Here is a 22,392-nt window from a genome sequence, read left to right as displayed (position 1 = left end):
AGTAGAATTTACGATTTTACAAACGAGTCATTAAAGTATCTCAAAGAGGGCGGGAATAACGGATGGTTTGTGAAACTGAGGTAAAAGTTGGACAGCCGTCAGGAACGGAGAAGTCGGCCCAGAAGGATTTCTGACCGTTACGGAAATGTTGAGTTCAGAACTTGCTATTAAAGTACTAATGACATGAAATATTGCTCTAGAGTCGCATTTTCCTCTTTTGTTTTGAGTGGATAATTAACTGACACATAAGTGGGACGGAAAAATCAATGAATTCAGCGGGCGACTCACGAAATCGTGGACACAAGAAGAATGGAGGCAAAAAGGTGAGTTATTTGGTTTTCAACACAATGTATGGAATCCGGTTTGAAATCTTAAAAACTGATTAAAGTTTATATAATTGAATATCATTTAATATTTTCTACCTAAATTACATTCATGCACATTTATATGAAAATGTTTCAAACCGGCCGGCACGTGCACTTGACCGTATAACAATATCAATGCGCGTGGTGAAAATAGTCCCCACCTCAGGGTGGCATGTCATATTTGACTAAACTTTATAAATTACAGCAAAAAAATCCTTTAAGTCGTTTTGTTTTAAGAGTTTGACAGTAACAGCTGTGACAACTCTTCCGTTTATTGAACAGCAATTATCTGCGTCTCAAACAGACAATGTGAGAAAACTTAAAAACAAAATCGTGTAAACGTTTTGTTTACATGATACATCATGCGTTTACTTTTTTTTACTCGTTTTTTTTTAAACTGACTAAATTGCTTAACGCCATGTGTGAATTTACATGCGTTATGTTCCCTTTTAGGTCTTCATAGTTGTTCACGTGGTCTAAAAATGGTCTAAAGGAGGGATAAAGGCGATTAAACGAGATCTGTCTGTACAAATGACAGCGTTGTCCTGCCAGGCTAGGAGGACCTCCATATGGCAGTCTGCTGTGCTTTGGCTCTTTCACAATAAAAGTCTCACATGACCATTTTATTCTGCATCTGCTATTTCACTAAATGATTGTAGGATTTACAGTTCAGGAGATGTAATCAGATTTCATCTGTCTGACTAGCTAAAAATGATTTTTAGATGTTGTTTCTACTGTTTGTATTTTAAATATGTCTTGTGTTGTAGGAATAACAATTGCCATGCGTTTGTTGTTTACATACGTCTGATTCTTTATTCCAATGTGGTTTTTTTTTGTTGTTGTTTTTTTTAAATCTTGTTTGGTTTTTCCTTCATCAACAAAACAAGGGATTGGTGCAGAAAAGTGTCTCTCCTCAGACGTCCCTGAATGACTCCCTGGAAGGGGAAGTTCGGGAATTCCTCACAGATGAAAGTCAGCTGCACACTTTTGATGACCTTACCAAAGTCAACCCGGTGACTCCAACAACAGGTAGGAAAAGGCCTGTTGTGCCACCACGTTCCTCCACAGTTTCCACATCACTTCACATTGTAAACATGCATGCCAAGTGTTTTACTTCACTTAAATGCCAGTCATTTGACCTTTTTAGCGGTTTGGGTTAAGGACATTGTAAATCTCCTTGGTTCTGTATTGTTTGTTTACATCTAAATGTTGTCTTTTTTAAGTAAATCCATTAATGATTGTGCCAAGCTTTAGTTTTTCAATAAAATAGCTCAAACATTTGTTTTACTTCATAAAAATTCTTTTTTTTTTTACTTTGAAGCTCAGATTTTAAATAAAAAATGGACAAATAAGCTCTCTGGGAAATGTAGTGAAGTTGTGAAGTTTGTAGAATTTACAAAATAAAACAATTTAATACCCCATGTTGTGGCTCTTGTTTTGGTTCAAATGACATATAAATGTGTCAATTTGCCAAAGGTTTATCTTTTTGTGGCTTTTAAACATAACATTATCAGATTTTAGGAAAAGTAATTGCATGATACCTTAATGATTATCAGAAATTTTTAACACATGAAATACAATTTATGAGTCCTCACCTATATCCCCTTTGATTAAACAAAGACTTTAGACTTCTATTTGGATAAACAGGTAAAACACTGGGCTTTACATTTGTTTTGTTTTTCATTCTTTTAAATTTTATATATAAATTAGATTTTAAAAAATCATAGTAAAATGAGGCCTTACAGCTATGTTCAACAAAACAAAAAACAAATTGTTTTGATAGAGATAATTTGATGCAATTTTTCAAATTTCCTTGCATTGCTATTTAAAAAAAAAAAGTAATCTTTAAACACTTTTTCATCGCAATTCTTTCTGCGTAGGCATTTAGAAATAGGTTTGCTTGACAAACACGATCACGGTCAGTTTAAGGCAGAAGGACAAGACTCATTATCTGGCACTAATCTGCATGTTTTTATTTTATTTAAAATTTCTTTCTGAACTAAAAAATTTATTTGGGTGATCTTTAACAACAGATGTAATCTTGATTTCTGCAGATAGAAAAGTTAAATTTATGTTGCTGTTTTGTTCCTTTAACAAGAATACACAACAGAGTAATATTCTGATCGTTTTTGACTGAAGGCTTAGGCTGTATAGTTTACAAGCTGATTTCAGTATAAAATGTAGATTAAAATGACCGTGCTATACCTCACGTTGTGCTTTGCGGCCCCAGAAACAATTTTAAAGTGTTTAATTGTCACTGTAAAAACAGTGTATAGTAATGCTTGTATTTAGTATTTTCTTTGTATTTTCAGCACAAAACGTATCAAAGATGTGTGTTTATCAAATGTACAGAATTATAAAGATAGAAATGTTTAAGTTGATGGGTAAGGAACTGTGACGACACATTAAACGTTTACGGTTTAAAGGTTGTTTCAAGCCACTGTTGCTTTCATTATTTATACGTGGTATCTTCAGTAGAAGCTCATATGTGTCTTATGATGGCGTGTAAACATGCACCTAAATCCTGTATAACGATAGCAAGGTTGAAGAAAAATGTGAAGATTTTTATGGTCATTTGTTGAATTTACCCGCAAAAGCTCTGCTTTCTTTTACTGGTTAACATTCGTGTCATCTTTGCTTCACATCTGTTCCTGTCACTTTGTGATATTTCTTTTGTTTGTCCATCAGTGCTGAAATGTCTGCAGGCCAGGTACAGCGCAAAGCTGTTTTACACACAGGCTGGCTGCACTTTGGTGGCTTTGAACCCCTTCCAGCATCTTCCTGACCTTTACTCTTTGGACATGATGAAGCTGTACCACTGTGCTCCCCAGCCTCAGGTATGTGCATCATCCCAGCAGCCTTTTACCACAGTACTGATGGAAGGAGAGGGACGCCCTGAGCAATCATCAGAATGCTTCTGTCCTCAGGAGTTCAAGCCGCATATTTTTATCGTGGCAGAAGAGGCCTACAGGAACATTCGGGACCAGCTGGAGCCACTAAACCAGTCCTTGGTGGTCAGTGGTGAGAGTGGAGCTGGAAAGGTGAACCAACAAACTAATGTCATTTACAGTCATTTACAGGCTTCAAACACTGTCTGAAGATATGAAAGATCTTTATTTCCTCATTGTCTGATTTTCTATTAGATTGAAATTTTTCTGCTTTAAATCATTTAAAACTGCAAAAAATGATCTCTGTTGATGCTGAAGTTACACTTTTTAAGTCTGTGGTCCCCGACCCCCAGACTGTGGACCGGTACAGGCCGCATAGGGGAAAAAAACACGGCCCACATATTTTCCATTTTATGTATAATCTGATTCTGAAGGAAATTTTATTTTGTTAAACTACTGGATTCTCTTTCATCACATCCGACTCAATTCTTGACGGATGTCAAGTCACTTGGTCACATGTCAAAAACACATCCTCTGCTTTCTTTAAATAGCTGCTCCGACCTCTAAATTGAAACCCCCCAAGTTAACAACGTTAAGAAAAACCAAACCTATTTGGAAAGTGTTTTTTTTTTTTTATTAAAAAAAAGAGCCAGTGAGGAAATGGAAGAAGAGCCTTTGACTTTAAAGAAAATGAAATCTGCGTTTAGCTGACAAAAACCTGGAGTCTTGACTCCAAATATGGATTTATTGTGACAGTTGTTCTCGGTTAAACCGGTCCATGGTTGGGGACCAGTGGTCTAAGTGATGTGGGTGAGCCTAAATGATGATGTAACAGACATATGATGGGTTTATTGACAGTATTTTAGGAAATAACTTATAATAAACTTACTGTCTCCTTCAGTGGATTCAGAGGGAAATTTAAGAAATTATTCAAGATGCCTGGTAGACTTTACCACGTCTGGTTCATGTGTGGGATTCATTTCTTTACTTTTGTTCCATCAATATATTCAGACGCTTTAGGAAACCCACTTTTTTAATGACAGAGTTGCGATAAACACATTCTCAAAGTGTTTGATTTCTGTTCATGTCTGCTTTGTTGATGAGTCAACGGGACAAAAAAAACAGATTAAATTGATTCTTTTTTACTTTCAAATCTTTTTTTCTAGGTTTCAAGCTTAGAGCACAATCAGACGTTGTTGTTGTTGTTCACCTTTTGGCACATCCCTTCAGGGGTCGCCACAATGAATCAGCTTTCACTGATTCAAACGGGTGGTTTTGCGGAGAGTTTTACGCCGGATGCCTATCCTAACCCTAACCCTGTATTTTAGGTCGTGTTTCCCAACTCTGGTCCTCATGTTGCCCTGCCAATGCGCACCTGATTCAGTTCATCATCAAGTTTCTGCAGAAGCCGGACAATGACAGTCATCCAAGGCAGGTGTGTTTGAGCAGGGTTCCTCGAGGCCAGGGTTGGGAAACATTGTTTGAAGGCACAGGGAGACCCAGACATTGCTTGGGCTGCAGCGTTAAGGTTCTTGCCAAAGGACTCGGATTAAGCTTGTTGTGTGCCAAAATGTGTGTCATCTAAAAGTTTTGAGCAGTGGTGTACACACAGGGGTCATGTGAACATAAAGGAGACGGCTGCTGCACCACAGAGAATAGGGGTGCTTTGGTGCAAAATGAACCTATAAAACCCAAATTCCGGCAGAAACTGGGAAGATTCTGTCATTATCCACAATGAAATGTACTGATGTTTACGGCAATCACACCAGATCCTAAGGAATTGGTTTTTATCAAAAATTGTATGGTTTGCATTGTATTTCTAGACGTGGACGTCCCGTTGTTTGATGAAATACTACGCCACCGTGGCAGCCTCGTCTTCAGGGCTGAAGAGTCAGAACACAGTGGAGAGGATTGAGAGGAGAGTGTTGGACTCCAATCCCATCATGGAGGCTTTTGGTTAGAAGATATCTAAGATTTAGTCTTATGGAGAAGCTGGAAGGTTTGGGCTAACAGCTCTGCATGTCCTCTAGGCAACGCCTGCACGCTACGAAACAACAATAGCAGTCGCTTTGGAAAGTACATCCAGCTACAACTCAACAGGTTCGTCCCGCAGCTTTCTAGAGGTCCTCGGATGTCGTGCGATCTCTTGAACATGTGCTTTTTGCTCGTCAGTGGTCAGCTGTTAGTTGGGGCGTCAGTGCAGACGTATCTGCTGGAGAAGACCAGGGTGTCCTGTCAACCCGCTGATGAAAGGAACTTCCACATCTTTTATCAGGCAAGCCAGCCATCTGGACGAGTCTGATGGGCTTTTTGTGCATCTTTGTGTAGTTGCAGAGCTGACAGACCATGTGTTTCAGATGATGAAAGGTGCCACCGAGGGCCAGAGGAGAGAATGGGAGATGCCACTTCACCAGAGTTTTGATTGGCTGCCAAACTCTGAAAAACAAATTGAAGGTTGGTGCTAAAATGTCAGGACCTGAAGCCAGCTCTTTACTAACCATAAACGCCTGTGTTTTGCAGAGGATGATTTTGATGAAACTGTGGAGGCGATGCTTCACATGGGAATCAAAGCAGAAACTCAGAGATACATACTGAGGGTACAGTAAACCTCTTTTGTTGACGTTATAAAGCCCTACATTGAAGCGTGATGTTGTGAGGATGCAGATGAACTGACAAATATACCAGCAGGTCTGAAAAGCATTTAATGCTAAAGACCCATTCTGATGAAAATGGTGTTTTTGCTGTTTTTAACATCTTCTTGTTGCACTTTTGTGATGATGGCGGACACAAAAAGAAAATGAAGCTCAAAATTGCATTTCTGAATATTTATTCATTTAAATTGAGGTAAAACAGGAGCAGATGAAAAAATTCTGTTTGGAACAGAGGATATTTGGGGCATTGAAAATCGGTGGACCACAAGCTCCCTGCTCCGCTCCATTCTGATTCATCCCCTTGTAGACGGAAGAAGCCACAACAGCATTTTCTGAGACTAAACCTGATAAATATACAGTGGAGCAAAAAACGATTTGTTCTACACTGGTACTGCAAGTTTTCCTGCTAAAGGCCGTGTCACACAGCCACTATGCACATATTGAGCATATTGCATGTGGCTAAGTCTTCTGATCATTTCACTTCACAAAGGAATGATTCTGTAAGTGCATTCACAAGAGAACACAGATGGTCTAACATAGACCAAAGGTCTTTAGGGAAAACTGTAAGAAGAAAAAAAGAGCTTGTCTGTAAACTTTTATATTTTTGTTGTTTTCAGATTTTAGCTGGAATTCTGCACTTGGGGAACGTGACTTTCTCCTCCTCAGGAGAAGAACATCAGCTTTGTCAGCTTCCCGAAGAGGCTGAAGGTATGTTTGATTCTTTGTCAATATCCTGGTAACTTTTAGTTAATGGCTAACGATAGTTTCCTACCGTCAGCTCTCATGCTAACGCTCCTCTTAGTTGCAGGTGTCAGGCTTGAATGACCAAAGCTGCCATAATCTGTCTATGACCTTTTGTGTGTATCTGTGGCAGAGTCCATGCAAACGGCTGCCAAGCTGCTCTCGGTTCCTGCTCAGGAGTTTCAGACGTGCCTGAGGGTGAGGACTCTGAAGGCGGGGAAACAGAGCCTCCTGAAGCCCTGCTCACAGACCGAGTGCCGTGTGAGGAGAGACTGCCTGGCCAAAACCATTTATGCCCAGTAAGAACAGCAATTGGATCCTGACATTTGTCAAATTTCCTGGTGATGCAGGAACTTGTTTATTGTGTGAGTCAGTCCACCTTCATGTAACCTGTCATTGTAAACAGTGAAAACGGAGCATGTCTGTTTATAATGTTGACTCTGAGTTAGTCCTTTGTATAATTCAGTTTGTGCAGCTATGATCTGTTGTTCCTTAAGCTCTTGCTCGTGTTCTTTTTCCACCAGGCTGTTTGAATGGCTGGTGTCGTTCATCAACAGCAGCATATGTGCTGACAAATCCACGTGGAGCAGTTTCATCGGTAAAAGCACCAAAATGGTTTTGTGGTTTTCTTTCCATCCACGCTTGCAGAGTTTGACACGCTTTGTCCTGAAATGTGCAGGAGTCTTGGACGTGTACGGCTTTGAGTCTTTCCATGTCAACAAACTGGAGCAGCTGTGCATCAACTACGCCAACGAGAAGCTGCAGCAGCATTTTGTTGCTCATTATCTCAGAGCGCAGCAGGTATCGTCCATTTGTTTACATCCCAGCTGAAACGGGGAGATTTTCTCACATGAAACCAACAAACTCAGAAAAACGCCACGACCAGTTCAGATATGAAGCATTTAGGTGCAACATAAGCTAAGGACTTATTTGTTTATTAAAAATAATAAACTAATAGGGTTCCGAAGGAGTTGAGTCATTATAGTTTCAGACATTTGAGCTCCGTTAACTCTGTTCTAAAGAAAAAAATTCTGGGTTGAAAAGCAAAAAAAAAAAAAAAAAAAAAAAAAAAAACACCACCAGATCAAACAACATGATTCTCTTTCATTAGTTATTTGTTATTTATAACAGGAAGAAAGATTTGGTCCACGTTTTTGAATTCTTAACATCATGAGGGATAGACTGTTCATGACAGTGAGGCCATTCGGAAGAAATAGTTTTACTTGAGATTTTAATTCTAAAAATACCTTCCAGGCACTAATTACTGTGTCTAAATGTTAAAAAAGTAGCTGATTCTCATATATATTTTTATTTTCTATAAAAGAAATGGTATGCTGCAAAAAGAGTTAGCCTAAAAATAGGAAATGTACACTAACCTTAAGATGAAAATCACTAGAAATGATACGTCTATGCAGCAAATCAATTTTACTTGACAAGATGTCTTATAAGATATAAAAATCTAGAAACAGAGTTCCACACAAGCGTTAAAAAAGGGGAAAAAAAGCTAAAAATGCAACAGTTTATATTATAAGTATTTATTTCTAGTTCTAAGCAAGTGGTTTGTATCTTTTGAGCTTTTATTAACCTAAATGTGGTTCATAAAGTGACATTAAAGTAGTGTAATAAGTGGAAATGACTTATTTAGAACAAAATAAGAATATGATCTTAGTACAAGTTGTCCCATCTTAATAAAGCCTCATAAAATCTAATACTGCCGCTTATTCTCAGAACATAAATCTAAAGTTTTGTTTCCAAAATGGTAATGACTGTGAAGTTATTACCGGGTGTCATTTTGAGTCTTAAATCAAGATTTTCTATTGTCAAAGAGCAAAGGGATTTTGACTCATTTTAATTAATTTAAACTATTCCCTTATTTATATATGCTTTTAGGCACTTTTTGGAACATTTAGAGCTTCTTAGCTTGACTTGTCTTTGAATCCATGTTATGTGAGTCAAGATGGCAAACAAAAATCTATCTGTATGTGTTTTTACTTCAAAAATGTAGAATAAGTATTTGCTTCTCTGTAGAAACAAATAGAAACATTAAACATCTAGTGGTTAAAGACTTCAGTATGAGTTTCTCCCTCTCTGTAAATCCATCAGAGCCTCAAGGATTCAGACAGATTCATTCGTGTTCATGAATTATTTGCATGATCAGAGGTGTTTGGAATTAAATTATTTTCTTCTTTTAAACAGTTTCTGGTCTGGTTTCTTGCAGGACGAGTATGTGTCAGAGGGGCTGCAGTGGTCCTTTGTGAAGTTCCAGGACAACCAGAGCTGCCTGGATCTCTTGGAGGGAAGCCCTGTCGGTGTGTTTTCTCTTCTTAATGAGGTACGAAGGACTTCTAGCTCTTTCCAGGCATCACCGAGGAGCTTTTTATCAAAGCACCAATCAAGAAAGGACTATTCTTGTTTGTGACAGTTATAAGCAATAATTGGAACCTTTCTGCTTCATCATTTGTAATACTTTAACTCAAAACAGTGATAAAGTGCATAAAACCCACTTCTGAGAAGAGTTTCAGAAAGAGAATCTCTAAAAAAAAAGAAAATATTTGGTAAAAACATTTACTACTTGAGATATTTCCAAATAAACTTTTTGTTCTTTCCTTCTCCCCCTCCAAATTGTTCTGAAGGAAAGCCGCCTTAACCGAGCTTCAGACGCAAACATGCTGAGGGTTCGGTTGGAGAAGGAGCTGAGTGATAACCCCAACATCAGCTGGGACAAATTCAGCAGGGCGCCTCACTTTACGGTGGCTCACTATGCAGGCAGAGTCAGCTACCAGATAGAGGGCATGGTGGAGAAAAACAAGGTGAGAAATACTGTAATACCTGGTAATGTAAAGGTCAGGACGCCATTCAAACTTTAGTCCAAGTTGGGAAAATCTGACCCTAGAAATCTGTTAGTAGCGCTGGATATTCCTCTAAAATGGTTTTAGATTTACAAGGATTACACTTTGATCTGATTGGATCTTCTGATTTGAACCTTTGAGAGGAGGAAAGCTGACCTTAGTTTGTTGAGGGGATTTGTCTGTACCATGGTCACTTGTTTATTGAGGTGTTACCTTCCACAAAATGCTGCCAAGGAGGATTATAAATGTGTCAATGCTGTACAACTTCCACCACACACTTTATCTACTATTCTCAGTCAGACATGAACATTTTCTCTCTTTAAACTCTCAAAGTTCAAACCTTTATAGAAAATCAAATCCAGTTTCATAGAATGAAAACAAAGATCTGATTGCAATCAAGGATTTATGTAAACGGGGCAAAATGAAACTCACTCGGCACAGAGGAGATTGACAATGTCTACAGCCAATCGGGACGCAGAACACTGTGTGCTGCTAATATAAATGGATAAATAAAAAGCGTCCAACATTGCACTGAAAAAATCAGTGAAGCAGCGACACCACGAAAGGTCAACCATAATATAACAAGGGAACGAACACTGTACTTTTGTGGTTTTCACTGCAGTCAACATCTCCTTCACTTTTTGCTGCCCATTATTCTGCTCTTCAGCATTATTTTCTAGTTCCTGCTACTTCCCATTATCTGCTGACATCATTTCCTGTCTCTCTTCTTGTTTCTTTACTTGATTGTGTTGAAATTGTGCAAAAGCCATGTAAACACATTTCATTGACAGTCTGTCCAGGGTGACCATTGACTATATACAGGAGAGCTGGACTGAGTGAGTGTGATGTCACACAGAGAAAACGACTCATTTCTGGCTCCCAACAAAATGAAGTCAGTTCAGTCGTCATTTTTACACGATACGGACGCCACCATGTTTGAACCAGACATCGTCAGTAAGCTGTGATTGGTCCAAAATTTGTCAAACGTTTTGAACGTTCCATGTGGGGCCACATAATTATTGAGGGATCTGATTGGCCAGTGTTACCATTTGAATAGTTTGAACTACAGAAAAAATACCATGGGGAAAAAAAGGATTATCAAGAACAAGTATTTGAGCAAGGAATGATTATTTTGACAAAAAGTTATAGTTGTTTATTTCTCCATAGAAGGTTGTGGGATTTTGGCTTTTTGGAACCAGCGGGTATGTCCTGTTTGGAACACTCAGTCCAGTTCTTATATACAGTCTGTGTGTCTGACACAGACAGACTTTTCCAAACTAGGAATTGTGGGTAGAATATAGATTTCTTCAGCTTTAATTTTTGTTTGTTTATTTTTAAACTTTAAGCAGCAGTGGACGTCTTCCACACACCCCTCATCTCACACTCTTCTGGATTTTGATCTTTAGGATCCGGTACCAGTGGAGCTCATCAGTCTGCTTCAGAAATCAGACAACCCCCTGCTTTGTCAAATCTTTGCTGACAGGGAAACGGAGAACCCAACGACCAGGGGGCTCGCTAAAGTCACGGTGGTCTCCAAGTTCAAGGTAGGGGGAGCAACTTAAAGCTACATTTCCTCCGCAGCCTTTGTCCTGTTCAGCTCATTCATGACAACAATCATAGAACTCACTGGAGAACCTGATGTCCATCCTCCTCAACACAACTCCTCACTACACCCGCTGCATCAAACCAAACCCCGACTGCAAACCGCTGACCTTCAAAAAAGAGGAGGTAACTTCTTTTTCTGTCTCTGATTTCAGCCTTTGCCAAAGGAAAGGCTTTAATGATTTTATGTCTGTGGTCAGGTGATCCTGCAGCTGGAGGCCTGTGGGATTGTACAAACCATTCAAATCAGTGCTGCTGGATTTCCAATCAGGTGCAGCAGCGTTTTTTTTTTTCAGACTTTCAGCTTCATAGTTAAGATTTTGTCAGATTTTTCTTTTCGTTTACAGAATTCCTTTCAAAAGCTTCGTGCGGCGATATGGATTGATTTTGAAACATTTAAAGAAATCAGGAGGAAGCAGCGATGGTAAGTCCACTGCTATAAAAGAGTACGCTTTCTCCCCTTGAGTTTGATGATTTCCTCCTTGTCAAACAAGATGTTTGCTCTCCATTCAGGATTCTTCTTCAATTAAGTCTTTAAACCAAGACTTCCTAACAAATCTTACATTGTGGCTTAAATTCCGGCTTTGTACGTTTCTAAAGTCTTTAAAGACCCACTTTGGTGTTTTTGTGTTGTTTCTTGTGTTGTTTTTCTGATAATGGAGGACATGGAAAAAGAAAATTACGCTTCAACTTGCATTTCTGAGTGTTTCTTTATTCAAATTGTTGTGAATCAGGAACATTTTAAAAGATTTTATTTGTGATGTGGAAAATGCACTGGGCGCGCCACAAGCTCCCTGCTCCACTCCACAGCGAGGAGGGGGAAGGAGGGGGCGGGGTTGCTCCGTGCTGATGTCCCGCCCACAACTCAGAGGTGAATTTCTGATAAACTACTACCGCTCTGCAGAAACTTTGTCCTAGAAAATGACACCGTTTTTTGATTTTGGCTAAAAATAATAATATTAATCCTAAATAAAAGATCACCGCGAACGCTTTTACAAGACATCAAAAGATGATCAGAATGGGTCTTTAAAAAAGTATGAATATATAAATGGCTGCTATCGGCTTTGCACTGTGTTCACCTGTTGGTTTGGTTCCTACTGAAATATATTTTTCTCTGATTCTGTATGTAGAGTAAATAGGAGGACATAAAGTGCTGAAATTAAAGAAATGAAAAAGATTTGATGACAATGACTTTTGACCTCACGTGGCCTACTGTATATACTGAAAATAAAATGAGACGTGAACAGGTTAGACGGGATTCTGGCTTCACATTTCTGTGTTATAACCTGAACCCTTAGTGCTCACTCAGCACGAAAGATGCTGCATTTTGAATTGCAGCTCTGCTCACCGCCTCTTCTCTGCTCTTGACCTTATCAAATCTGTGAGACTTCACCTTAATCATCTGAGCAGCTGCAAACGCTTTGGTGACAGTAAGCCGGATTTCCCTGCCGTGAAGTCCTGTCAGCTGCCATGTGATAAATCTGAATATCTGCTCCGCTTGAGTTGTTTGATATAAGAATTGTGTTTCTTTCCATCTGCTTTGTCCATTTTAGATTTGCATGTTGACAATGACAAGCCCCCCCAACAGGAAGTGGAGCAGCTCCTCAGCATGGTGCTAAATCAACGCTCCTGTGATGAACGCTGTACATTGGTGCATTGTGGGAGGACTAAAGTCTTCCTTACTCAGGCAATGGTCAGTATTTAAGAACAACACGACCATATTTACATTCTTCATGGAGGTTCGTTCATGCTTGATGACCTCCCTGACTTGTCTCACAGCTAGATGTGCTGGAGGATCATAGGAGAAACATCCTGTCTCGCTGTGCCTTCTCCATTCAGTGCTGCTGGCTACGATACCAGCGTCGCAGACGCCGCGCCCGCCGGCAGTCAGCTACTTTAATCCAAGCAGGTAAACAGATAATGTTCTGGAAAGGTGCTGGCAGGTTCAACAAAGCCATGTGGCCTTGATCCCTCTGTGTCAACCGGATGTCTGGTCTGCAGGAGCCAGCCGGTGGTGTCTGCTCTCTGTGTGTAGGCCGTTTATCCCTTCAGATGCAGTCACTCGGAACAGTTAATGTAATTACTTGTAGAAGTCACATCTCTTTGAAGACGTTAATGCTGCCCTAAATGTCACAGATGCAGCTTGCGTGAAACCTGATTAATGGATGCTTTGCATTTGAAATTGTTTTTCAAAGCTGTGAGGTCCTGGCTGGTCAGGAAACAGGTCCAGAGATGGAACAGAGCAGCTGCAGTGATCCAGAGCAGGTGGAAGTCCTGGAAGGTGAGAACAGATTGGTCTGCTGCTTAAAAAAGGATAAGATGACATTCTGAATACCATGTTTTCCAGTGTAACAGAAACAGGAGCATATTCACATGAATGCAGATATAATCATCGACTGTATAAGAGAACAGGACTGAGTGACCCCTCCTCCCCGGGATTCCAAACAGGAAGTATCCGCTGGCTCCTAGAAGCCAACATCCCATAGACATCTATAGACAAAATACACAGCTGTTACTCTGTCATTGGTCAGAATAACCATTCTAGTGCTCTGTTACCTTTTTTACATGTTCTTGCTAATCCTCATTTTTTCATGATATTTTTTCCTTTAGTCCAGGGGTCGGCAACCTTTTTTACTCAAAGAGCCATTTGGGCCCGCCCCTAATAAAAAAGAAAGCTCCTGAAGCCACAACCCGTTTTGACATCATTATATATATTATGCATGTATATATTATTGAAAGGTGCTCATTACGTCGATCGCGATCTACCGGTCGATCTTCAATGACATGAGTGTAGATCGTGGGCCAGAAAAGATTAAAAAAAAAAAGTACTTCTTCAAAATCCACCAGCCAATCAAAATCCTCACTGAGAAGAACGGGACTTGATTGACATGGAGATTGGCCAATCGGAGATCGTCTGAAGCATACACCGCTGCAAATGCACAGTATGTTCTTTAAAGGATGATACCGCGGCCGCGTGTGAGAGGAGCTACTGGTTCTGGTCTGATCGCTGCATGGAGCGATGTGTTTATCAATGCATGGTAGACACTGAGAATGTGGAGAGATCAGGTTTATTATTTTGAAGAGTTCTACTTGGTAATCATGTTTCCATGTTTGGGTTTATAAAATCATCCCAGAGAAAGTCTCTGCTTCAACTCCTGCAGGGAAAGCTGCGTCTGAATCTGACACCCGTGTTTCCATCTCTCTGACAGATTTTGAAGCCAAAGCCCCTCCTCCGCCTCTCTACCTGCTTTTCCTCTCTACCTGTTCACCTGTTCATATCCTCTGCAGCTGAGAGTTGGTTTCCCCCGCGCTCCTCAGTGTGTCCTACACAGAGAGCGCAAAATACGGTAGTCGGGTCGCTCCAGCGCAGCACAAGGATGAAAGAGCCGGACGCAGATTATAGCGGGGATAGAGCGGGTTAAGAAAATGAATGGAAGAAGGCGGCCCGCTGAAGAAATATTCAATATTGTACACATTTTATTTTTAGTCTGAACTATCTTTTATTTAGAAAAATCTTTTATTTTATCAGTCCAGTATGAAAAAAAAAAAATCAACAAAAGCTGTGTTGGGCGGTTTTTGGCTGGGTCTGGCGGTTTTCAGATGACTTTTCGGCTGGAAACCTGTGACTCTATCTGGCAACGCTGGCGCGAACTCTGTCTGTCATCAGTCTCTGCCCCGCGGTACGTCAAGTTCCCGGCAGAAGATCGGAGTGTTTATTGAAGCCGCCCCGTGTGTCTCCTCCTGCTATCAGCTCTGCAGGTCTCGCCCGATAAATACGAGCTCATTACGAAGCTGTTTTTTTACGTGGCTCGTGCTTCGTGCGGAGCTAGCAGCGCCTTTGAAATGCCATGAAAAATGAAAAAAAATAAAATTTAATTATTATAAAATACTCATTATTTTCCAAAGTCACAGGGAGCCACAACAGATGGATGAAAGAGCCACATGTGGCTCCGGAGCCATGGGTTGCCGACCCCTGCTTTAGTCCAAGTTATTCAAGTTATAAACTGGCCAATCGGATGCCTGAATAGAACTAGGTGGTCCTACATCCAGCGTTTGAAATGATTGACAGATTCTCCTGAGCCCTACCACTTTCCTGGTTGGCGAGAGTGCTTGCCACAGACCAACTCGGACCAATCAGTTTACAAAATTTAAATTGCAGCATCCATTTTGTGAAAAAATGGCAACTGAAGTCAATAGAAGTGACTTTGTGTCAACAAGTACCATCCAAGTCCAGACAACAACCAGGTTCACACTGTTGCATTTCATTTTGAGTTATGCTGCCATAATTCCATCCATACATTTTCTAAACCCTTGATGGGTCACAATATTACTAGAGCCTATCCCAGTCACTGTAGGGCCACGGTGGGATGCACCCTGAGCAGTAGTTACTTCTCAAAACCAAACAAACTAAATCATTAGGCCTGTCAGTTGATGCTTGTGCCATTTATCGTTACTGTCACACAGCCGTACATACTCCTGTGAGCTGTGCAAGTTTCTTGTCAATTTACAATGGAGTACCAGTTTTCTTTTCTCCTCTGTTTTTTTTTTTTTTTTTTTTATTATTATTTTTTTTTAACTTGTACTAACAGCTGAGCAACCTGATCAGATTGAAGGCCTCTTGTGTTGGACAGATTGCTCCTCTGTTTTAAAGATCCATTCCCATGAAAACTGTGTTTTTAACATGTTCTTCTGCCATTTTCCTAATGATGATGGACATGTATAAATGTAAATTGCATTTCTAATTATTTTTGATTCAAATTGTTATGAATCAGGAGCAGACATAGAAATGCTGTTCCAAAAAAAAAAAACGTATTACATAAAAAAATATGCTGGGTGGCCTCAAGCTTCCTGCTCCTCTCTATTCTGATACATCCACTAGTGGACAAATAGATTCCATGTACGTCTTTGTTTTCCTCATCCAAGCTGACATCTGGCTCACAACTGTACGGCTGGATATCTCTAAGATGGCTCACTGTTTTTGTTACACGGCTTATGTTGTGTTGGAGGTATGAGTGGGCTGTAAGCTAGCGGGAGAACATGTAAACAGAGAGCTCTCAGCAATGGGGAGGGTAAGGGGGAGATGGTCCTGCCCACAACTTAGACAAATTTCTAATATATTTCAGAAACTGTTATGGAAAATGGCACCGCTTTTTGGTATTGGCAAAAAAATGTCATATTAATATTTAAAAGACGCTTTAAAAATAGATCAAAAGATTTTAAGGCCTCACAGTGTCACGCAAAAAACTAATTGGACAGGCTAAACGCTTTAGCAAATTCAAATGCAAAGCGGATTAAAAAATGCTGTGGGAAAAATACCATAACAGAAAAGATAATTCCCCCTTTTTAATCTATGAAATTAAGGATTTCTGTGATTTACAAAAGAAATACTTACTGTCTAGAATGTTTTTTTCCCCCAGAAGATAACGTTCATGTAAACATTGGTGATGTGATTTTAAATGTATTAGTCTAATTTTTTATTCTAAAGTAATGTCATGTTAACTTTCTGCGGCAGACTCTGTTAAAGTCCTTGGCCGAGGCTGAGCTTGACGGCGACTCAGACCTGGTGGAGAACGACGCCCGGCTGGTGAACCCTGCCGTTCGGGAGCGAGGCTCAGTCCAGCTCCCCAGTATCCAGGAGCCGGTCACAGTGCGCGGGTGGCCCATGGGCCTGGCTTTAGCCTCCGCTCCATCCATCACCGTGTCTTTGACCGCCACGGGCTTTCAGAAGTTGATTTCTGTGGTGACGTCCCTCAACCTTCCCTCCAGGAGAGGAGAATACAAGGTGGAGACCAACCAGTACAAGCAGGGGCTGGCCTCCATTCGGGCTCAGCCTAAGGTGAGAGCCCGTCCAACCACGGTGCCTGAACAGAAGAATGTCATGAAATAACGGATTGCTATGTTTTCATGTGCATAGGGATCTGTTAAGCTGCACTATCAGCGGTCGCCTCTTCTGTATGCCAACACACAACCAGACCTGAAGAGTGACGTGACCGGCTTCAACGAAATCCTGCTGGAGCAGACTCTGTGAGAACTTCCTCTGTAGGACCACCGTCAGCTAATCTTAGGACATCAAAACCACGCATTTTGCCAAAACCCAGTTTTTGTCTCTTTTTAAACTGGGTCAGGCACAGAAATGCAGTTTTATGAAGTGTAAAGGCCCTCGAATGTCCATAATGACGAACATAGCCGATGGTGTCTGCAGGTTTTTGTTTTAAACACGACACTGAGAAGCAGAAACTGGAGCCTGATGAAGCTTCAAGCACTTTTATTGAACGAAAGCCTCTCTTTACACAAATCTGACATTTCCAATGTAGATTCAAAGTGCCTTTTTTTTTTAATCCACACTTTCACTACAACTAAGCTTTTAGTTCACGTATTTATGCTGAAGGATTACTTCCTTTTTTTGGGGGTGTTTAATACATTTTAGATATTAACGTTTTACTTGTTTTTCTGGCATTTAAAATGAAAAACAATGTTGCACATGTGATGCACCTATTGCACAATAAAAACGCACAACTGCTCACAGAGAGCAAATGACGCAAACTAAAGGGACCTTCGAGAGACAATATAGCTTTAACTTGTTGCTTTAAAAATAGTTTATAAAAATCAGACAAATGTGGGATTGTAGCCAAACTAATGTAGACATAATCATAATTAGACAAAAAGTCTGTTAAACATTATTGCCATTATGCCAGAAGCAGATTAAGCAGAAACAGTGTCTGAATTCTCTTTTTTTTTATCACTACATACCTTTAAAGCTGTTTTGACTCTTTATCATATATTAGGCTTTTATTTTGAAATTCATCTGTGGGTTTATTTATATGTTGGGTTTTACTGTGACCATTGATATTTGCAAACTGTAAACCCCATTTTGTTGTATGAAGGAATCAACCCCGATTGCAGTAATCGGCCGAGGGCTGTCTGACAGCAGCTCCTGATTCTGACTGAAACTTTATGAAGGCAGTTGAAATATTTATTAAAATGACCTGGAAGTACGTTATGTCTGAAAAAATAAACCAATGAAGCTTAAACTGCGTAAATGACGTCTTTTGAAAGATGATTTTAATATAAAAATGTGCATTACAAAAGAAAAATCCTGCAAGTTTATGCAATAAACGATCATTTTAGAAGTTGTCGCTTTCTGTTCGGCCTTCAGGCTCATTTTCAACTATTTTCAAGCACTGATCAGAAAATTCGGTGAACAGAGGCTCCTGCATGGCTGCTCTCATGGCGGCGTCTTTGTTCTCTGCGCTGTCGACGGAGCGCAGCAGCCTTCTCAGGTGAGGGTTGCAGAGAAGATCACACAGTTCTTTCGATTGACCTGCAAAAAGAATAAGCATACAGAAGCACTTTCTTCATTTCGAAGAGCATCGCGAGAACAATGCAAATATTTTTACTGGTGCAGAAAAACACCTTCAAGCCAGACTGCAGTCTGGACCAGCGATTAGCAACCTGAAGCTCCACATGATATTGTAAGATTATAGTTTTTACAAGTAACTAAAGTTAACAAATAGTCAAGTAAAAGTAAACTAAACTTATTCCACTTATTTACTAACAGTTAAAGGACTACAGTAGCTGTAATTCTCCAACAGTCCTCCATAGTTTACCAAAGTCGTACTAAAACATTTTGACTGATGAGCCCTGTGAAAATCAATTTACGGTCAGTTTAAGTACAACCTGACTTCATCCTTAAAGCCCACTGATTACAAAGCATTTTTTTCTAATTTTGAACAAATTTAGGGTTTTATACTGCACCTTATGGTTTGAAAATACGGTATGGACCACTTATTTAGCTGTGGTTTAATTTAAGTTTGTTACATTTATGAATTTCTGGCTGAGTTGCACCACGAATTTTTATTATTACTGCTGACAGTACACTACCTTACACTACATTTACTGCATTGAGATGATCCTGTGTAACATAAGGGGTCTTATTTTGAAAGGAAGTCATGTGGACCTCTGTAAAATATTAAGTTGTTACAACAATCTTTTTCTTTTTTTGCAATGTTTTCACAAGACATGGTTTGAACTTAATATTCGGATATTTTTCAATAGCTTCCAAACCATGTGACCTTTTGATTCCAAATAAATGCCAAATGATGGCGCCAACATACCAACACTATACATCCATTTATTTTGCAATCATGCTGACTGCAGATGCTGAATATTTTATTTGAATTTTTATATTAAACTTTCAGAGGTTCTCATTTGAATTCTGGACTTTTTCTTTCAATAGCTCCCAAACTATGTGACCCAATGAGTCCAAATGCATCCCATTGGTCCATTGGTCAAGAGTTATATTTGACTTAAGAAAATCTGAATGACACAATTGTGTACTTGCTTCCTCCAGCTATTTGCAGAAGATTGCTGCTCTTATGTTTGTGACCTTTCTTGGAGTGTCCCATCTTTGTCAATATTGTGACAACCCACTTGGATGCATCACCTAAGGAAAGGACAATGAGCTAAGCTATCTGCAAGCTTGCAAGACCATTTTTCTAATGAAAACATTGCAAAACAAATAAGACTGTTGAAACACATCTTGAGGAAATGTTTCTTTGTAATGGATTTCGTTTTTGCAAAGCATTTAGCCTTGGGTTTAATCTAAATCCTTCCCATATCATGCACTTCTTAATTTGTTGTTGGTCCCTAAGAGACACCACCGGGGATCCGCGCTGAATGTCTGTCGAATATCTAACCTAAAACTAACTTCACGGTAATCAGCGTCTTATTTTTGTAAAGGGTGGTGTAAAACTCCTGGGTTGTTGTCTGTAAGAAGTTGGCCCAATTGGCTCTTTAAGTGTTAATGGTTGCAGACCCCATCATGCAAACCTCTAAAGCAAATCCATGCCACAATGGGCAGATAGATACCTAACAGCTGGAGCTTCTGCAGGGGAACTTTGTCTATGATGTTGTCTCCGTTAAGAAGGTCCTCAACGCTCCATGGCTCCACAGGTGCTGTTAAGAAAAAAGAAACTGAAGTTCAACTCCAAACACTTTTGTTTTAAGAAAATCCTTTTAACAACTACATTATTAGGACAGACAACCATACATATACTCATTTGAATAATTATTATATAGGAGGAACTATGGGAAAGCAACGGTTTTTTTAATCTAATTGGTCACAATATGGACAGAAGTGAAAGACTGATCTAAATGACCAACCAGTGCTGACAGAATCTTTGCAGTCATAGTTTAGAGGTGTAGTCCGCTCAGCTGGAAGGCAAATGTCTGGAACAGAAATAAAGGAAACTCTTCATATTTAGTTTAACTAGCCTTGCGTATTTTTATACCAATGACACTCACTCACCTTTGTGTTTCTTGTAGCAGTCGAGTGAACAACTGTAAGAGTCACAAAACTAATGAATTAGTTAAAAAAAAATCCATAACTGCAATGTAGAGAATCGTAAATGGGAGAAAAAAAGCTGAAGGAACAGTCTGGTGAAATCGCAATTTTATTTTGACCCAAACGGGTTGCCTTCCATGATTTATTTACATTATTGGAGACTCGTTTTAAACCTTATTCAAACAAGCACATTTTGTTTAAAAAATGATTGAAACATTTCATTATTAGATTTTGCTGAAAGCAAAAGTTTAAGCAAGTACCGCCATACTTTAAACTTATTATACCACAAACACACGTGCGATGGTGGTTATGGCGTGAATAACTTGCGAGCGATGGACGTTTTACTTACTATCGAGTTCTGCAGACTGGACATCTGTATTTGTGTGTCTGTTCTTTGCAAACGCTGCAGATCTGCATTGTATTTGGATAAAAGAAAAATATCACACGAGAAAGCAAATGAACTAGAACTTCCCCCAGTCTGAAACGGGAGGTAAACAGTAAGTACTTCCGGTTGAATGTTGGTTTTTCAAAATAAAACCCTAAAGTGTCCCTAAAGCTAAATGTCTCCATCTAGAGGACAACTTTAACTATTAAACTCGTTGTAAACTAAAACACAACCATTTAAGTTGTGAAACATAGTGAAACATTACAAAGATCAGTCATAACAATGGGAATGTTGGAGTCTGTAATCCAACATGTAACCTAAAAAAAAAGCAAAAATAAAGCATGAAAAGCTGTGTAGCTTGGAGAAAAATGTAAACAATCCTGTCCTTTCCTCCCCTGATTAATAGAGATATCTTGGACATTACCGATGAAATGTTTTTTTGCATTAGCCATTCTTTGTGACTGAGCAGCCATTTGCGTCTTTTATCTAGAGTCTACACTCAGCGTTCACATTTGACGCAAATCTGATCTATTATCAGTAGTGAGAGTTTTCAGATTGAAGACAATCATCATGTTGAAAGTAATGACAGTTGAAGTGAGCTCAGTTGAGACCTCATTTCTCACCAAACCTGTAGAAGAGAGAATGAGAAATGCATGTGAAAGGTTTACTTGGTAACTTCCCTTTGTGCATAATTATCAATTTCAAATATCTAGTTATGTTTACCGGTAGTCTAATAGAATTTTTTTTTTTTTTAACTCAGGCAAAATTCAGTTTTTTTATATATTCAGTTTTCACATGCACACAAAAGGACTCCTTAAGTAGAATAAGATATAGTTTGATCATTACTCATTAAGATTGTGATGACTCAGCAGACCGGTTTAATGTGATCCAAAGACCTCCCAGACAGAGCGGAGGTTTTGTTGACTGCAGGAGACCCAAACTGATGGAGAACATCAATTCTCCTCGTCACTGATGACGCTGAGCATATGGACATGTCCGCCTCTATTAATCATCTGGTTTTATAAAATATTTTCAATCATTTTATGATTTTTCTCTTAACTTTGTGGGATCAATAGAACTTTATTCTATTCTGAAAATTGAATCTGTTAGTTCAAAAGGGGCCCCAAGTCCACAATTTTTCAAAATAGAGATATTATATGTTCTATGCTCGTCAAGGGAAAAGCTATCTGATTATGTGCTAAAAAGTCCCAAATCCGTTGTAATGTATTGACTGTGCTTGACATTTAAAATGCATTAAGTGCAAAATTCCTTGACTTGGGTCACTCTTGCATGGGTTTTGCTTTATCCCATAGATGGCAGCACTAGTTACCCAATATGGCAGCGCCCCTGTTTGATTCAAGAAGGGCCCAAGTCCAGAGAATTTAGTTTGCTAGTCCTCTGAAATTATAAAAGTGAGGTGCTTCATATTATAGCATTTGTAAGCTATGAACTGGTGCTAAATCTGGGTAAAGTATTAATCATTTGGGGTAGCCTTCCTTTAAGCTATGCAATTAAAATCATTTCCTGGAAAAAACAAACCTCTTGGACTTGGGCCCATTTTGAACTAA

General features: G+C 39.4%; 2 protein-coding genes across 5 annotated transcripts; one reads left to right on the top strand and one right to left on the bottom strand.

Annotated features, from left to right (window-relative positions):
• Positions 1 to 42: 42 nt before the first annotated feature.
• myo19 (myosin XIX) lies at positions 43 to 17,512 on the top strand. 3 transcript variants are annotated; one of them, XM_023962614.1, is made up of 24 exons: positions 45 to 323; positions 1,253 to 1,394; positions 3,054 to 3,202; positions 3,293 to 3,406; positions 5,077 to 5,209; positions 5,284 to 5,353; positions 5,426 to 5,528; positions 5,611 to 5,707; positions 5,774 to 5,850; positions 6,522 to 6,612; positions 6,779 to 6,944; positions 7,170 to 7,243; positions 7,325 to 7,446; positions 8,864 to 8,977; positions 9,279 to 9,455; positions 10,901 to 11,038; positions 11,115 to 11,222; positions 11,297 to 11,367; positions 11,444 to 11,520; positions 12,650 to 12,789; positions 12,876 to 13,005; positions 13,292 to 13,377; positions 16,609 to 16,932; positions 17,011 to 17,512. In XM_023962614.1, exons 1-24 carry the CDS (start codon positions 267 to 269, stop codon positions 17,122 to 17,124), a joined length of 2,874 nt encoding a protein of 957 aa, XP_023818382.1. In that variant the 5' UTR covers positions 45 to 266; the 3' UTR covers positions 17,125 to 17,512. The 3 variants fall into 3 exon arrangements, with proteins under 3 accessions (XP_023818383.1, XP_023818382.1, XP_023818384.1); XM_023962615.1 differs by lacking the exons at positions 16,609 to 16,932; positions 17,011 to 17,512 and adding an exon at positions 13,098 to 13,172 and having other exon boundaries at positions 43 to 323; XM_023962616.1 differs by lacking the exons at positions 45 to 323; positions 1,253 to 1,394; positions 3,054 to 3,202 and adding an exon at positions 4,582 to 4,688 and having other exon boundaries at positions 3,324 to 3,406.
• Positions 17,513 to 18,128: 616 nt separating this feature from the next.
• On the bottom strand, positions 18,129 to 21,979 carry znhit3 (zinc finger HIT-type containing 3). 2 transcript variants are annotated; one of them, XM_011483737.3, is made up of 5 exons: positions 20,789 to 21,979; positions 20,404 to 20,452; positions 20,259 to 20,324; positions 19,965 to 20,051; positions 18,129 to 18,417 (listed from the first exon to the last, which is right to left on the bottom strand). In XM_011483737.3, exons 1-5 carry the CDS (start codon positions 20,810 to 20,812, stop codon positions 18,221 to 18,223), a joined length of 423 nt encoding a protein of 140 aa, XP_011482039.1. In that variant the 5' UTR covers positions 20,813 to 21,979; the 3' UTR covers positions 18,129 to 18,220. The 2 variants fall into 2 exon arrangements, with proteins under 2 accessions (XP_011482039.1, XP_004076652.2); XM_004076604.4 differs by having other exon boundaries at positions 20,404 to 20,435; positions 20,789 to 21,972.
• Between the last annotated feature and the right edge of the window lie 413 nt (positions 21,980 to 22,392).

The sequence above is a fragment of the Oryzias latipes genome, chromosome 14 (assembly GCF_002234675.1).
Source record: "Oryzias latipes chromosome 14, ASM223467v1".
NCBI lineage: Eukaryota > Metazoa > Chordata > Actinopteri > Beloniformes > Adrianichthyidae > Oryzias > Oryzias latipes.
This window is presented reverse-complemented; position numbering and strand designations above follow the sequence as displayed.

Coding starts and splice junctions, on each gene's coding strand:
- myo19 (XM_023962614.1), top strand. CDS start 267: ATGAATTCAGCGGGCGACTCACGAAATCGTGGACACAAGAAGAATGGA. Junction 5,708..5,773: donor CTCTGAAAAACAAATTGAAG/GTTGGTGCTAAA, acceptor TGTGTTTTGCAG/AGGATGATTTTGATGAAACT. Junction 5,851..6,521: donor CTCAGAGATACATACTGAGG/GTACAGTAAACC, acceptor TGTTGTTTTCAG/ATTTTAGCTGGAATTCTGCA.
- znhit3 (XM_004076604.4), bottom strand. CDS start 21,009: ATGGAGACATTTAGCTTTAGGGACACTTTAGGGTTTTATTTTGAAAAA. Junction 20,325..20,403: donor CTGCTACAAGAAACACAAAG/GTGAGTGAGTGT, acceptor TTTCTGTTCCAG/ACATTTGCCTTCCAGCTGAG. Junction 20,052..20,258: donor CAAAGATTCTGTCAGCACTG/GTTGGTCATTTA, acceptor TTTTCTTAACAG/CACCTGTGGAGCCATGGAGC.